The 14,130-nt window shown below is 44.3% G+C and overlaps 1 protein-coding gene across 1 annotated transcript in view; it reads left to right on the top strand.

Moving 5' to 3' along the window:
* sorl1 (sortilin-related receptor, L(DLR class) A repeats containing) overlaps nucleotides 1-11,317 on the top strand; it is a 72,894-nt gene extending 61,577 nt beyond the window's left edge. Inside the window, exons 29-48 of the mRNA XM_070905471.1 lie at nucleotides 592-723; nucleotides 939-1,073; nucleotides 2,280-2,432; nucleotides 2,630-2,812; nucleotides 3,355-3,483; nucleotides 3,745-3,871; nucleotides 4,108-4,277; nucleotides 4,465-4,577; nucleotides 4,927-5,031; nucleotides 5,220-5,286; nucleotides 6,045-6,127; nucleotides 6,221-6,311; nucleotides 6,422-6,612; nucleotides 6,833-6,952; nucleotides 7,967-8,131; nucleotides 8,349-8,523; nucleotides 8,621-8,727; nucleotides 8,903-9,095; nucleotides 9,220-9,432; nucleotides 11,026-11,317. Of these exons, the coding sequence (XP_070761572.1) occupies nucleotides 592-723; nucleotides 939-1,073; nucleotides 2,280-2,432; nucleotides 2,630-2,812; nucleotides 3,355-3,483; nucleotides 3,745-3,871; nucleotides 4,108-4,277; nucleotides 4,465-4,577; nucleotides 4,927-5,031; nucleotides 5,220-5,286; nucleotides 6,045-6,127; nucleotides 6,221-6,311; nucleotides 6,422-6,612; nucleotides 6,833-6,952; nucleotides 7,967-8,131; nucleotides 8,349-8,523; nucleotides 8,621-8,727; nucleotides 8,903-9,095; nucleotides 9,220-9,432; nucleotides 11,026-11,093 (2,720 nt within the window). The 3' untranslated portion in view covers nucleotides 11,094-11,317. The remainder of the gene's footprint in view (nucleotides 1-591; nucleotides 724-938; nucleotides 1,074-2,279; nucleotides 2,433-2,629; nucleotides 2,813-3,354; nucleotides 3,484-3,744; nucleotides 3,872-4,107; nucleotides 4,278-4,464; nucleotides 4,578-4,926; nucleotides 5,032-5,219; nucleotides 5,287-6,044; nucleotides 6,128-6,220; nucleotides 6,312-6,421; nucleotides 6,613-6,832; nucleotides 6,953-7,966; nucleotides 8,132-8,348; nucleotides 8,524-8,620; nucleotides 8,728-8,902; nucleotides 9,096-9,219; nucleotides 9,433-11,025) is intronic.
* Nucleotides 11,318-14,130: the final 2,813 nt, after the last annotated feature.

The following is a 14,130-nucleotide window of genomic DNA, read 5'->3' as shown; positions in this document are numbered from 1 at the left end:
ATCCTTTAATCTCTGCTTGTGACACGCTTGTATGATCCTTAGAAAACTATAGAAAGAAGTCCCGCCCCAATCGCGAGCACACCACAGTCAATCACAGCTGTCAATCATGACGTCTCACCCCCTTTTTAGAGCCTAAAATAACTAATTAAAACCAAACTTATCAGAAATATGAACACTATGGTCTATGGATGAAACTATAAATCCTTTGATAATAAAAAAACTAAACTATGAATCAACCAACAGCGATTATATTGTGAGATAAGAGCTGCTGAATGAACCACACTGACAAAAACAGTTAACATGAAAGGAAGTGTGTTCTTACTGGACTTCCCCTGATTCTCACACACCTGTGCAAGTTAACAGTGACTCATTGAATCAGGTTTGTGTGTCTGTGTTTTGGATCTGTTTACACAGCAGCAATCTAACAGCTGCTCTGTCTGTCACATATTTTCTTGGGTGCAAAACTAATCCTGTAGCACCCGTTTGTCTGTCACTGCTACTCTGCTTCAAACCTTCAATGTAATATATAATATTTGTTTTTTTTCGGTGCAACGGACTGATTTTTCTGTAACCTGCTAATGTCCCCATCAGTCACGCCGTCTGAGTTTGGCAAAGTGTGTGACGCGTACACCTTCCAGTGCGCCAACGGAGTGTGTGTGAGCCTGGAGTGGAAGTGTGACGGCATGGACGACTGTGGGGATTACTCTGATGAAGCCAACTGTGGTGAGGATGAAGAGTTTTTGCCGACATACACAGTGACACGCAGCACAGCTAGTGTTTATTATTAAAGCCTGTGGGATACACTGTATACACATATTTAATAAATAACAGATAAATAATAATTACCGTTATCCTGGTGATTACTCTGGAAAGCGAGTAAGCGCGGTTACGTTGCAGCAGCAGTTTCTGACGATAACGTTTGCATTGTGTGTTTGCAGCTGCCCCCACTGAGGTCCCGGGCTGCTCTAGCTATTTCCAGTATGAGTGCAGAAACGGACGCTGCATTCCAACGTGGTGGAAGTGTGATGGAGAGAACGACTGTGGGGACTGGTCTGATGAGGCCCAGTGTACAGGTACAGGCTACTTGGTTAGGTGTGATGTGTTATCATCAAGTTATTAATAATAACTACCCTCTGTGTTCCCTCACTCCCTCACTCCCTCACTATCAGCCATCAATTAAAGGCAATAATGCCATTATTTATCAACAAAAACGCATCTCACATATTTTAAAGGCATCCATTAACATCTATTCACTAAATGTAGTGGAAAAATATTGTTGTGCCGACCTGATATACATACACATACATTTTGTATTGTCTCTGTAAAGGGATCTGGCTTAGTTAGCGATTAGCAGATAAGGATAAGATAAGCGATCATGTACAATTTTACTAAACACAAACCAAACTTCAAATTAAAAAAAAAAAGATTTGAACTGTATGAACAATTTACTGCTTGTCTGTGTTGTTTATATATTATATACCCTCTTGTACATGCTCTCAGGATGCTATTTGTCTGTTCTTTAGTGTACCGTGTTCATATTTTTATCAATCATATTTATTCATGAAGCACATATAGAAACAGCAGGAGCTGACCAAAGTGCTTTTCAAGGCAGAGAAAAAAACGGATCACAAGGAATCAAACAAAAAATAAACAAAACACAGAAAACACAAACGCAGCATACAAGCAGCCTATTCAGGACAGGATACACGTATAAGAGTATGTTTTGAGTCGAGACTTGAAGGCGTCGACGGAGGAGGCAGATCTGATTGAAAAGGGCAGGCTGTTCCACAGTCTAGGCGGATGTGACTGCGAAAGCGCGGTCACCTCAGTGTTTAAATTTAGAGAGAGGGACGGCCTGGAGGCCCACGTCTGACTGCCTGAGGGGCCTGGAGGTAGTGCAAGGGCTTAGGAGGTCTGAGATATAGGAGGGAGTCATCCATTTAGGTTTTTAAAAACAAACAGCGCAACCTTAAAATCAATCTGAAAGTACTGTTACTGGAAGCCAGTGAAGAGAGACTAGAATAGGACTGATGTGGTCCCTCTTCCTGGAACCAGTCAGAAGTCTGGCCGCAGCATTTTTGGACCAGTTGCAGGCAGGACGAGGACGACTGGCTGATTCCAGTACACAGGGAGTTGCTGTAATCAAGCCGGGAGGAGATAAAAGCATGGATACGTTTTTTTCTAAATTTACTGAACAACAGGAAAGGTTGTTTTCTTTGCCTGAATTGCCAAACTGCCCGTCCTCCCCGGTGGTTAAACATGAATCTCCTCCCATGTAGGTGGCGTTACTCCTCACACTGTAGCCCCTGGTCCCTCTACTTGCGCCCCCAACCGCTTCCACTGTGGCTCTGGAGCTTGTATCATCAACACCTGGGTGTGTGACGGCTACGCTGACTGTCCTGACGGCAGCGATGAGCTGGGATGTCCCACAGGTACCACCTCCGTCTGTTGATCGTGTTCAGGTTGTTTGGTTTTTTTTGCAAAAGAAGTAGCGGTTCATATCTCATGTGCATGTTTGCATGTCATGTTCAAAGTATATATTGGGATTTAAATGTCAGTCAACCAAAGTGAATGAACCTAAATAAAATATAGTACAATTAAACAGAAAAGCTTTGTATTTCTCTGACAGCAGCTAATGGCTCTGTGACGCTGGCTCCAGTACCCACCCAGGCCCCTCCTCCTCCTCCGCCCTCCCCTGGCCGCTGCAGTCGGGGTCAGTTCCTGTGCCGCCGACCCCCCCGCTGCATCCCCGACTGGCAGCGCTGCGATGGCCAGCTCCACTGCCAGGACGGCTCTGATGAAGCCCACTGCCGTGAGTCCCTGCGTGCTGTACTCACCTGACACCATCACACGCACAAAGAACCAGAGCGATAACCAAGAAGAACATTTCGTGTCGTGATAACAGTATTGGATTTAACGGTGAACAATTGAGATAATAAAGTGAAACTTTAATGTTTTTTGTGCGAGACCGAACCTTTTGAATTCACCTTCAAATCCACTAAGATTCCAGTAAGATCTGTTCTGGTTTTGTTACTACAACGTTGATAAGTTGAAAACTTTCGCAACCTGAACATGAGATCTGAGCAACTAATATCAATTTAGATGCAGTGTTTTTTGCTGACACATTTAGGCACTGATGACACAAGAGGTGCATTATTGTGCATAGCCAATTTTTCATTTCATTAATAAATGTGTAATGTTTCTGCAGAAAACATGATACAGTACAAGCAATCTAAAGAATATCATTTTCAAGTCCAATTTTTCACATCACTGCGTACAGAAACCGTGTATTTAGATGCAGGTAATCCAATAACAACAACAACAATAATGTAAAGCTTTTCTCTCTCTCTCCAGCCACTCGCGGGCCTCTGTTCTGCGTTAACGGGACTCGCTGCTCTGACGGTGAAGCCTGCGTACTGGACAGTGAGAGGTGTGATGGCTTCCTGGACTGCTCCGACCACAGCGACGAGGACAACTGCACCCGTGGGTCCCAAATACTCTCACCATTGCCAACTGTGTTTAAGTTACATGCAAGTTGTTAGGGTTGGATGGCTTGATAATATTAGCCTTTAAAGGTCACGCCTATTGTAAATGCCAGTATTTCTACGTTAGTGCTGGATTGTACTTTAGTATTTTGAAAGCAGTGCAAGGCTGCCACCTGCTGGCTTTGTGGTGCATAAATTTACACTGAGCCATTCCAGACATTATAATCCACAAGGAATGTTTCTCCCTGTTTTTTCCCAGTTGACACCCTGGCCTATAAAGTCCAGAACCTCCAGTGGACACCAGACTTCTTGGGCGCCATCACCCTGACCTGGTCTCGCCCCAAAAACCTTCCTCTGGACTCCTGCTACTTCCTCGTATACTACAGGTGAGCCATGAGTAACCTGCCACTTAGCACCAGCTGAATGTTTTACTGATAGATTGGACAGTGTTGAAAAAAAGTCCCACTAGTGCAGTTGATTTGATTATTATCATTAAAACTGTTAGCATCAGCTACTCCACCCTGCCAAGAATATAAGTCTGCGTAAATACGAACACCTCTAGGCCAGGCTCTCGACACCATATCTTTCCCGGGCCTTGCTGATCTTGTGCTTTTGTCTTCAGGCTGGTGGGCACCCAGCAGTGGACCATTATGGACACTCACAGCAACAAGACCAGCTACAAACTGACCGTGCTGAAACCAGACACCACCTACCATGTCAAGGTGCTCACTCAGTGTCTCAGCAAGCTGCACAAGACCAACGAGGTGATCACAGTCAGGACACCAGAGGGACGTGAGTATTGCGATTCATATACTCCTATACTAACACTTAGAATGGTAGCCATCTAAAGTTGCTGCTCCCAGCCGTAACTGTAACACCGTAGGTTACTTTAAAAGCATCTCAATACGTGTCACATACCTTATTTTTTTATCACATCTTCATATTTTGGATGATGAATGAATGAATGTGCGTCCTGTAGTGCCCGACCCACCCAGGAACCTGCAGCTGTCTTGTGATAACGGGCAGGATGGGACGGTGGAAGTTTCCTGGAGCCCTCCTGACAAAGGACACGGCCTCATCAGAGAGTACATTGTGAGTCCGTTTCTTCCGCATGTTCATTTTTAGTCAGAAAACAAAACGAAGACCATCAGCGGAGACTGCGCTTTCTGATTTTCTGTCAATCACAGATGCTTTAAAGTCACAAACATCACTTTCTGCATGTTTATCCTCCTTCCGTATGGTCTCACATAATTATTCCACATAGCACATTTAATTTGACAATGATGTATTACACAAAGCAGTTCTGTCACACTCTTGGTGTGACTGGCTTATGGATTATACATTTCATGCCTCTGCCTTCACATGCCTGAAACTACTGTGTATGTCTCAATGTGTGTGTGTGTGTGTGTGTGTGTGTGTGTGTGTGTGTGTTTTATGTTAGGTTGAGTACAGTGAGCGAGGAAGTCTTGATTGGATGTCACAGAGATGCATCACAACCAACGCTGAGGTGAAGGAGCTGCAGCCAGATACTCTGTACAGGTTCAGGGTAAGACACACACACACACACACACACACACACACACACACACACGCGCATTCCTTTTACAACTGCACTGTGGTAAAATGGTGAAAGAAAGGGTTTAAAAAAAATGTGTTTTGGACAATCAGTAACGTTGTGATCATGTACAGTAAAGTGAGTCTAAATGTTGACGTTGCTGTGATGATGCTTCCCAGGTGGCAGCAGTGACCAGTCGAGGCGTGGGCAACTGGACCGAGGTGAAATCCATCACCCCTAAGAAAGGTAACTTCTTCCTCCAAACATCGTCACGCACACTATGTTTTGAAAACCTCCCCGACACTGCCCCCTACTGGTGTTTAGCAGATATGTCAGGTTGTACAGACGGGATTGTTTGCCATCTCCTGCCTCTGTCTCTGCCTGTCCGTCAGTGAGTGCAGATGTTCATGTCTTTGAGTCGCCAGTGGCCAGAAATAGCCTGACCAGCGATGAAATGGCTAAGCTAGATTAATTCGTACAGTAAATGGTACAGTTTTTTTTTTTTTTTAAGTACTTTAAAACCATAATCATTTATCATTTAAGCTGAGGTTCTCTGTAGCAGGAAGTTGCATTCTCAAACATTACACATTCTCAACTTAAAGCTAGTAATTAATAGACGGGGGGGAAAAAAGGTGGAAGAAAACAAAATTAGCAGTTGTGTAACACAGTCATGCACACTGTTGCTCTTTATAACATACTGTTTTCACTCACTAATTCATTTGTTCTGTTTCTACTTTGTCTGTTCTTCACAGTTTTAAGCTGCTGTTAATGAAACTCATCATTTCCTCCAGATGTTTCACCAAACAAATGCCTTCAGTGGAAGGAAGGGGATTGGAAATCAGGGAGGCTTTTAATGTGAAACACATGGAGGAAGTGCTGAGTTTGCATCATTTGCCATCATTTAGAATGCCGCCCCTGACGAGACGGCCGACTCACACTGAATGCATTTGCTTGTGAGCCACCTGAATTAAAAAGCACTTTGACCTGCCCTTTCTCTGCTACAGCTCTGCCTCCCCCCTCTGTGATCGCTGACAGCATCACAGCAGACTCCATGAGCCTCTCCTTCAGCTTCAACTCCCAGTATGAGGTAAAACACCTCTCCAGTTTGCGACCTTAAAAGCTTGCGTCTTCTCTATGTCTGTTTAAACATGATCGATGGGCCTCTTGGTTTTTCTTTAAGGTAAAACAGTACAAAGTGATTCTGTCCTGGCAGTTTGACACCCACGTCAAGGAGAGCAAGAACTACACAGTCAGCGAGAGGGTCCTCAAAGGTACTCTTGTTTGTGTGCGAGCCTTTGTCCAGGTGGATGACATGTTTTGATCGTTGAAGCGTTAAAAAACACGTGTGTTTATCTGCAAATGTAATTTTGTCTGTTTCCAGCTACAAACCTGACAGCGGGCACGGTGTATGAGGTGGCCGTGTGGGCTCACACCAGTATAGGCGACAGTCCCACCGCCCTGTCCCATCATCAGACCACTGGCACCCAGCCGGACCGGCCTACCCTCAAAGTCAGAGCCCTCAACCAGACAGCTGTGAACTGCAGCTGGACCGTCAGCAGACCACCTGCTCAGGTACAACAGATTATTGCATTGTGTGTGATTCCCAACCTGTGTTTTTGTGTGTGTGTGTGTGTGTGTGTGTGTGTGTGTGTGTGTGTGTGTGTGTGTGTGTGTTAAAAATGGATCGTTTTTATCTGTACAGGAAGTGTTTAGCTAAACTGCTAACAGCTCACATACAATCTGTTAGAGTACACATTGCTTTATTTGAAGAGGTCATTTTGTTTGTGTGTAGGTGTATGGTGTGTTTTACGCCACTTCCTTCCTGGACCTGTACCGCAGTCCTCGTAAGGTCTGCACCACTTCACTCAGCCTGACAGTCACAGTAGACAGTGATGAGCAGTATCTCTTTTTGGTGAGTGTTCCTCTAAGCTCTTTACCGACTGTTTCACTCCACTCAAATACCCGACGCCATCGATGTGGGAATGTCCTGATTTTTTTGTTGTCTTGAATTGTAATGTTTGAGTTTGTGCCGAACACTGCACTGCTAAGTTTTTATCCTCAGTTTTTGTGCAGTAAAGCTCAAATCAATCCAGTGTTAATTCAGGAGAGACGTCTGGGCAATTTGACGAATGCGGGGTTCAAATGGGAACCATGATCTGCTCCTCGGCTCTGCCACCAGCTGTGTGTGAGCTGGTGTGGGAGTTGAAGTTGATCAGTTGATCAAAGCTACATTATTAAAGAATTAATTAAATTCAAGCACTGTAGTGTGTTTAACTACAGGTGCGCAGTATTAGAACTAATGTTGAAAAGTAGCTGGAAAGCCTGCATGTGTGTTTGCTAAGAAAACAATCCATAAAATGTCAGAACATAATAATGATTAAAAAAAACGTCATCACGAGTTCCCACAGCCAAAGATGCATTTAGAAAATGCCCCCTTGTCCCAGCAACAGTCTAAATATTAATAATATGATATTCAATTTGATTTGATAGACAGCAGACAGCATTGTTGCAGCACTAAATAGACAACTGACAGAGCGACATGTAGCTAACAACACAGTCGGCTGATTAAAGCTACTAATACTGTATTTTCTGTCATGTTTTAACATTTTGATGTGAAATTGTTGTGTTCATTCCTTTGCAAATGTAATCATGGTTTTACAGGTGGAGCGAAAGGGCATTATAGGACACAAGTAAAACCAATGATAATAGAAATATGCTGTGTTCATGTCTGCCATGTATTGATGCATTTACTTCCTACAGACAGCCATTGTCGTATTGATTAAAGTGTGCAGTAATTATAAACGCACACCGTGTGAAAGTCGGTATTATATTGGTCAATAAATGATCATGCTGGTCCAAGCCTTTTCTGTTTCTGACTCTGCTCCGTCGCTCCGTCATGAATGTCATTTTTGCGGCATGTCTTCAGGTGCGTGCCTTTTCTCCCTTCCTGGGTCCTCCCTCTGACTACGCTGTGGTGAAAATGATCCCCAACGAGAGGCTGCCACCCAGGAACCTCCACCGCGTGCTAGTAGACAAGACACAGGCCACGCTGAAGTGGCAGCCGCCCTACGACGCCCCAAACACACCTCTGGTACACCACTGCCTCATGTTACTGTGATGATGATGATGATGATGATGATACATGATGATGAGCACCAGGAGGGTGTGTGTCGGGATACCTGCTAGAGCTGGATAACAAAAACAAAACAACCAGAATGATGTACATTCCTGTAACCTTGTGTGTGTGTGTGTTGTTGTTGTTGTTTGGCGTCTCCCTGTCCTCTCTCTGGCTGTCCCTGCATCTGTAGACATATGCGATCCACGTGCGGGACGTGATCCGTAAGGTGGAGCGGGACTACAAGCTGACCACCCAGAACAACACAGTGGAGTACCTGCTGAAAGGCCTGGAGCCCGGGGGACGATACAGCATCTCGGTCCGCCTGCGCAACATGAGCAAGGAGGCCAGCTTTACTCTCAGCACAGGTACACTCGCAGCGCCTAATAGGAAGAAAGTTCATAAACCACACACGTCTTTACAAAGGGACGTATTGCTTAAAGAAATATCCTCCCTCTGCTGCAGTTCCTCTTCCAGCTCCTGAGGCCCTGAAAATTTTGACAGAGAAAGACCACGTTTTCCTCTTCTGGAAGAGCCTGGCTGTCAGAGAGAAGGGCTTCAATGAGAGCAGGGTGAGACACCAGTGACCAGTATCTTTCACCCTACTCACAGGTTTTATTGTGTTCTACAGCTGTACCTGTCTAGGTGTAAGACTCGGAAGTGCAGCAGTCACAACCCAGTGAGTCCAAAAGAAGCGTCATTTGTGATGATTTTAAGCTCTGTTGGGTGCTTTGTGTTGTTTTACAGGGGTATGAAGTGCATGTGTATGACAGTGCAACAAACCAGACGTCCTACCTGGGAAACACTACCGAGACCTATTTCCGCATCAGCAGCCTGCTGGCGGCACACAACTACACTTTCTCTGTGCAGGCCCGCTGCCTGCTCAACGGTCAGCTGTGTGGGGAGCCCGCACTACTGCTCTACAACCAGCTGACAGCAGGTACTGGAACGTACACACACTTACTTTGACACATGAGCCGTAGCAAAAAAAAACAAAAACAAACAAACACATGGACTTGCTTTCCATGCATACTGTACATGATACTTTTTCCCCACCTGTCCAGGGGCCAGTGACGCCTCCCGCGGTGAGGGCCACTCAGGAGACATGGCGGCGGTGGTGGTCCCGGTCCTCTTCCTGCTGCTGCTCGGAGTGTGCGGCGGCTTGGTGGCGCTCTACCTCCGACACCGCCGACTGCAGAACAATTTTACCGCTTTCGCAAACTCCCATTACAACTCCCGCCTGGGCTCTGCCATCTTCTCCTCCGGGGATGAACTGGGTGAGACGATAAAAATATGTTTGTGGTTATGCACTCCAGGTGTTGGAGTGCTAGGGTTACTAGGCGGGGTTTCCATCCACCTGTTTTTATTATTTATGTGGGAACGCCAAAAAATACGAAACAATGTGAAGCAAAGTTTTTAGGCTTGGCTGAGGTGGAGAAGTCGGTGTATTACATTTGGATGGAAACGTAGCTACTGACAGGTGGATAAAGCACCTTCGTGCTCCATGGGAACTAGAGGAGAGATTCTGAAGAGGCGAACCTCCCTGTGTCGTATGGATCCATATATCTCAGAACTGCTGCCGCCTGAAACGAGAGGAAGATAAAAAGGTTTATGGCTCAAGATTCTTTACATACAGCAGAAATTCACTTTTTATGGTTTATGACTTTCCAAGCAGAGACGGTCAGTCTAAATCACTGTTCACGTGACGACTCTTGAGTTATAATGTCGCTCACCTGTCTGTCTAACCAAAGGAACACAGACACTTTATGGCTCTGACTCTCGCGGCTGAGATCTTCATTGTTATGAAAAGGCTTGATATATTGCTGGAAACTTTAATCTCCCCCTCAAAACTGGAGTTTCAGTCGCACTACGTGAAGATTATAGGAAGCACCATATCACCATTGACAGGAGAGCAGACTCTTCACCCTGAACAACATTACCTCTTTTGCTTCCTCAGGTTTGAGAATTCATGTCAATTAGAAGGCTTGCAGTGATAAAATGTGTTGTATTAAACAAGATGGAGAAAAAAAAACAAACACATTTGTGGATCAATATTGAACTTCACTACAGCCAGACAGAAAATGACTACTTCTATCTACTAGTCTACCCACGAGTCGATCTACCCAAACTGCTGTCAAAATGTTGTTTGACAACTCAGTTAGGCCCCTGAATTGAAAAAGACACTGTGTATTTTCCCCTTTGAGAGACATAGAGACATTACAGGTCATGTCAGAAGGAAAAGTCAAAATCTCTCTCAATCTCAATGGTCTGCCACCGTCAGGACACCACCATAATGCTTCACCTCTGTGCTACTTTGTTTGTGGGGGTTTTGGGGATTGAACGAATCAGATCTTTTTTTTGGGGGGATACCGGAACAAGCTGGAAATACAACAATGACATAACCTTATGAAGTTGATACGATAAAGAGCTTAGCAAACAATTGTCCAATCACACATCCAGTAGACGCAGAGAAACATTAGCATTTAGAACGTGTTTATGTCAAGCTGATGAATCCAAGTCTAAATTCACTGTCTTTTAAGCTGTTTCTACCTCTGCTAGATGCTAGCTGCTTCACTAGCGGCTAGTCCACAAGCTGGTCGCTAACTTGGTCTAACAGAGCTTTTTTGCGAAGAAAAGTGGGCTGAAAAGCAAAAACAACGAGCTGAAAGACACTAAAACTAAAGAAGCAAAACACTCTGCAGAGCCAAAGAGAACTGTAGATTTGAGGGATTACTGGGAGTTTTAAGAACGTACGCAGTCACTGTGATCCATTATAGATAATCTTGATTAGTGCAGCTTTAACTCCCACAGCAAAGACATTTTCTCAAGCATCCCTCTTTCTTCTCTCCCCTCCCTCTCTTCCTCTCAAGGAGATGACGATGAAGATGCCCCCATGATCAGCGGCTTCTCAGACGACGTTCCCATGGTCATCGCGTAGCACGACGTCCCTCCATCACCTCCATTTCTCTCTTCCCTTCTCCCCTTCTCTTCTCCCCGCACCCACTCCCCCTTTTACTCCCCATCACTCCCTGTCAGTGGCGCGGTACGATGGAGTGAAGAGGAAACAGGCGGAAAACGTCGCCGCCGTCCCAAATCCGTCGATTGGGAAGCCACCCCTATTAGCAGGAAACATGAAGAAAAATGGAAAAGTGTAAAGAGAGAAAGAGATATTTTTCAAATATACAATGCACTTTTTTTGGATGCGCAATAACTTATTTTTTATAATATTAAATATATATATATGGGGTCAGAAAAGGACTGTGAGGAAGAGGTGGACACTGAAGCAAACTGTGAAGGATTTGAGTTTGTCGAGCGCGCCAGGGAAAGAGAGACCCTATTCTGTAATGCAAACTCACTATCCGTAGGAGTGGTTCATTGCTTAAAGCCAAAATAAGCATCCAGAGACTGGAATATAGAATGCAAAAATTACACACATTGAAAAAAAAAAAAAAAGAATACAAATATATAGACAAATGCTGTATACAGTATGTACAAATAGAAAATATCGGAGCAGTTATAGTTACATATTTTGGTAATAGTACAGTGTGTGCTATAGCAGTATATGTAACTTTGGTGCCCAGTGTGAGGCAGTTGAGTTAACTGTGAATCATGTTTCATCATTTGCAGAATCTGAATTGTCTGTTTGAATGATCGCCAGTTTGGAAACTGTTGATTATTGTAAACGCGTCAACAAAGTCTTTACAACCAAACAGCTCAGTGATTAGATTGACTAAGTGGCACCATGTAGTGTCCTCACAGATACACCTTTATTTTCCACCACCAGCACACTGTTGTACGTCTGTATGTAGGGGCAACACATGTACCGCGATGCGAGAATATTCCTGGCTTTGAGGGGGGGAAAGAGTCCCTCACGGCGTTGGCGAGATCTTCAGAACTATCTGTAAATATTGGCTCTTAAAATGTCCTCTCCTTGTAATGCTGCATCATATCATTCTGTAAAATGTGTATTTAGTTTTTTTTTTTTTTTTTTTATAATTCAGGACCACAAATTTATCGTCCCCAGCGTTTTGCCATAGCTGTAGTCGTAGAGGAAGTGGGTTCTCAGGGAACTGTGTCGGAGCGGACACCAGCGCAGCACCACCATCACCACCATGGCTTAGGCAGCACTGTCCATCTACTGTTGAATAGGTACAGAAACGTTTTGAAGAGGTACTGGATCAGCTGTGGGTGGAATGACTGGCAGACGCAGATTATTAGTCAGTAGTCGTGATGAATAGTCGGGTTCAGGCTCACCATCTGGTTTAGAAAAAGATTTTAAGGGTACGTTCAAACAAAATCACAAAAACAACTGTGGTTGTGGTTTGGTGATGTTTTTCCTTTTGGTTTTTAGATATCTGTCTGTGAGGTTTCAACTGCACTTGGTCTTTCCAGAAATAGTTTGCCTGCTGGTCTAGATCAGTTTTCACATTTCAAGTTATTTGTTGCTGGCAAGCTAAGCGGTGTTATGCAGCCACAACAGCCAACCGAGCTAGCTAGGGAGGCAGCTGCTAGCAAAAATACATACAATACATTTAAAAAAAAGTATGCCAGCTGGCTAGTGGCTAGCTAGATTGCTCGGCAACTAAACAGACAGAAAGTTTCTTCAAGAGACGCATTGGCTCTGTCTCACGTCTGCAAACCAAGCAGTGTCTCTTATGTGGAGCTTCTTGCATCTTCAAGTTGAATTGATCAATTGAAATTAGCTGTTTACAAAACGTTGATGTGACTGGGCTCTAGCAGGGACACTGTTTCCGGAAAGAGATTTTGCTGTCGAATTTTTAAAAAATGTCTTCTTTTTTTTTTTCGCCACGAATCTCAACTCACCCTCATTGTGTTGGGGCGGAGGCTGAGATCCAGATTTCAAAACCTGTGGCAAAACACGTTTTTTTTTTTTTTTTTTTTTTTGTCATTTCGATGGTCCCTGGATAAGTACAGTGAGACCAGTCTGTGATCAGTACCAGTTGATAGGACAGAGATAATTTCCCGTGAGGGTATTTGTCTCTCTGTACATACAGAATCTAACTGTTGCACGCCCGTAAATGTATCAACAAAAAATGCCCCCCCACCCCCCCCACCTCCCACCTGACTCTGTACTGTAGTCCATTAACTGATATTTGTGTTTTGCCTCTCGGCTTGAGCCATTTGAACTGATGGTGTTCTGCTTTCTTTTGACCTTGTTCGTGTTTTGTTTGTAAAGATGTCTTCATGAATGTATTTTATATCCGTACTTTATTAAGGTACTGTCCCAGCTCATTATGCTAGTATCACCACCTGTGACGTTAATGCACACCCTCTGGTTTTGCCCTTATCGCTATACTGAATTTGTAACCCATTCAACCCGCGGGCAACAGACTTTTTGTTGTTGTTGTTGTTGTTACTCTGTAGACTGGCTTCTGCAGACAAATCCTAGCTGTTACAACCCAAGCCCAATTTACTAACCCAGAGCAACAAACTCTTCTTTCTTCCCCGGATCGGTAAACGGTGTCTGTACTGACATTTAAGGTTTCCTCAAGACTTTAGCTTGATTCCACGCGGCTCCTCACCCTGTTCATGACGTGCTTTGTTCTGTTTTCTTGGCCTTAAGAACAGATTTTCTGGCATTAATGCTGTTTTTTGCTCTGTGGAGTTTCTGTTTTCTGATCTTCTGTTTTGCCACATAATGCCTTATTAGAACACGTTGGGTTTGTATGTAATTTACTGTTTGTATGATAGAACACAAGTGCACACGCATGCATACACACACACACACACACACACACACACACACACACACACACACACACACACGACCCGTACACAGGCTAAGGAGTCTGAGGAGGAGGTTACTGTTAGGGCATTTGGTTCATTTTGTCAGATCACTGCTCCTTTCTGAGTCGGCTGCTGTAAGCCAGCCTCTTAGTCCCTTTTTAGTCAGGTTTTACACATGTACAAAGTATAATTATTGGTTATTATGTGACCTTTTGCTCCCCACTTGT

The sequence above is a fragment of the Enoplosus armatus genome, chromosome 5, assembly GCF_043641665.1.
Source record: "Enoplosus armatus isolate fEnoArm2 chromosome 5, fEnoArm2.hap1, whole genome shotgun sequence".
NCBI lineage: Eukaryota > Metazoa > Chordata > Actinopteri > Centrarchiformes > Enoplosidae > Enoplosus > Enoplosus armatus.
The sequence above is the reverse complement of the archived record's forward strand: the minus strand, read 5'-3'. Positions and strand labels throughout refer to the sequence as shown.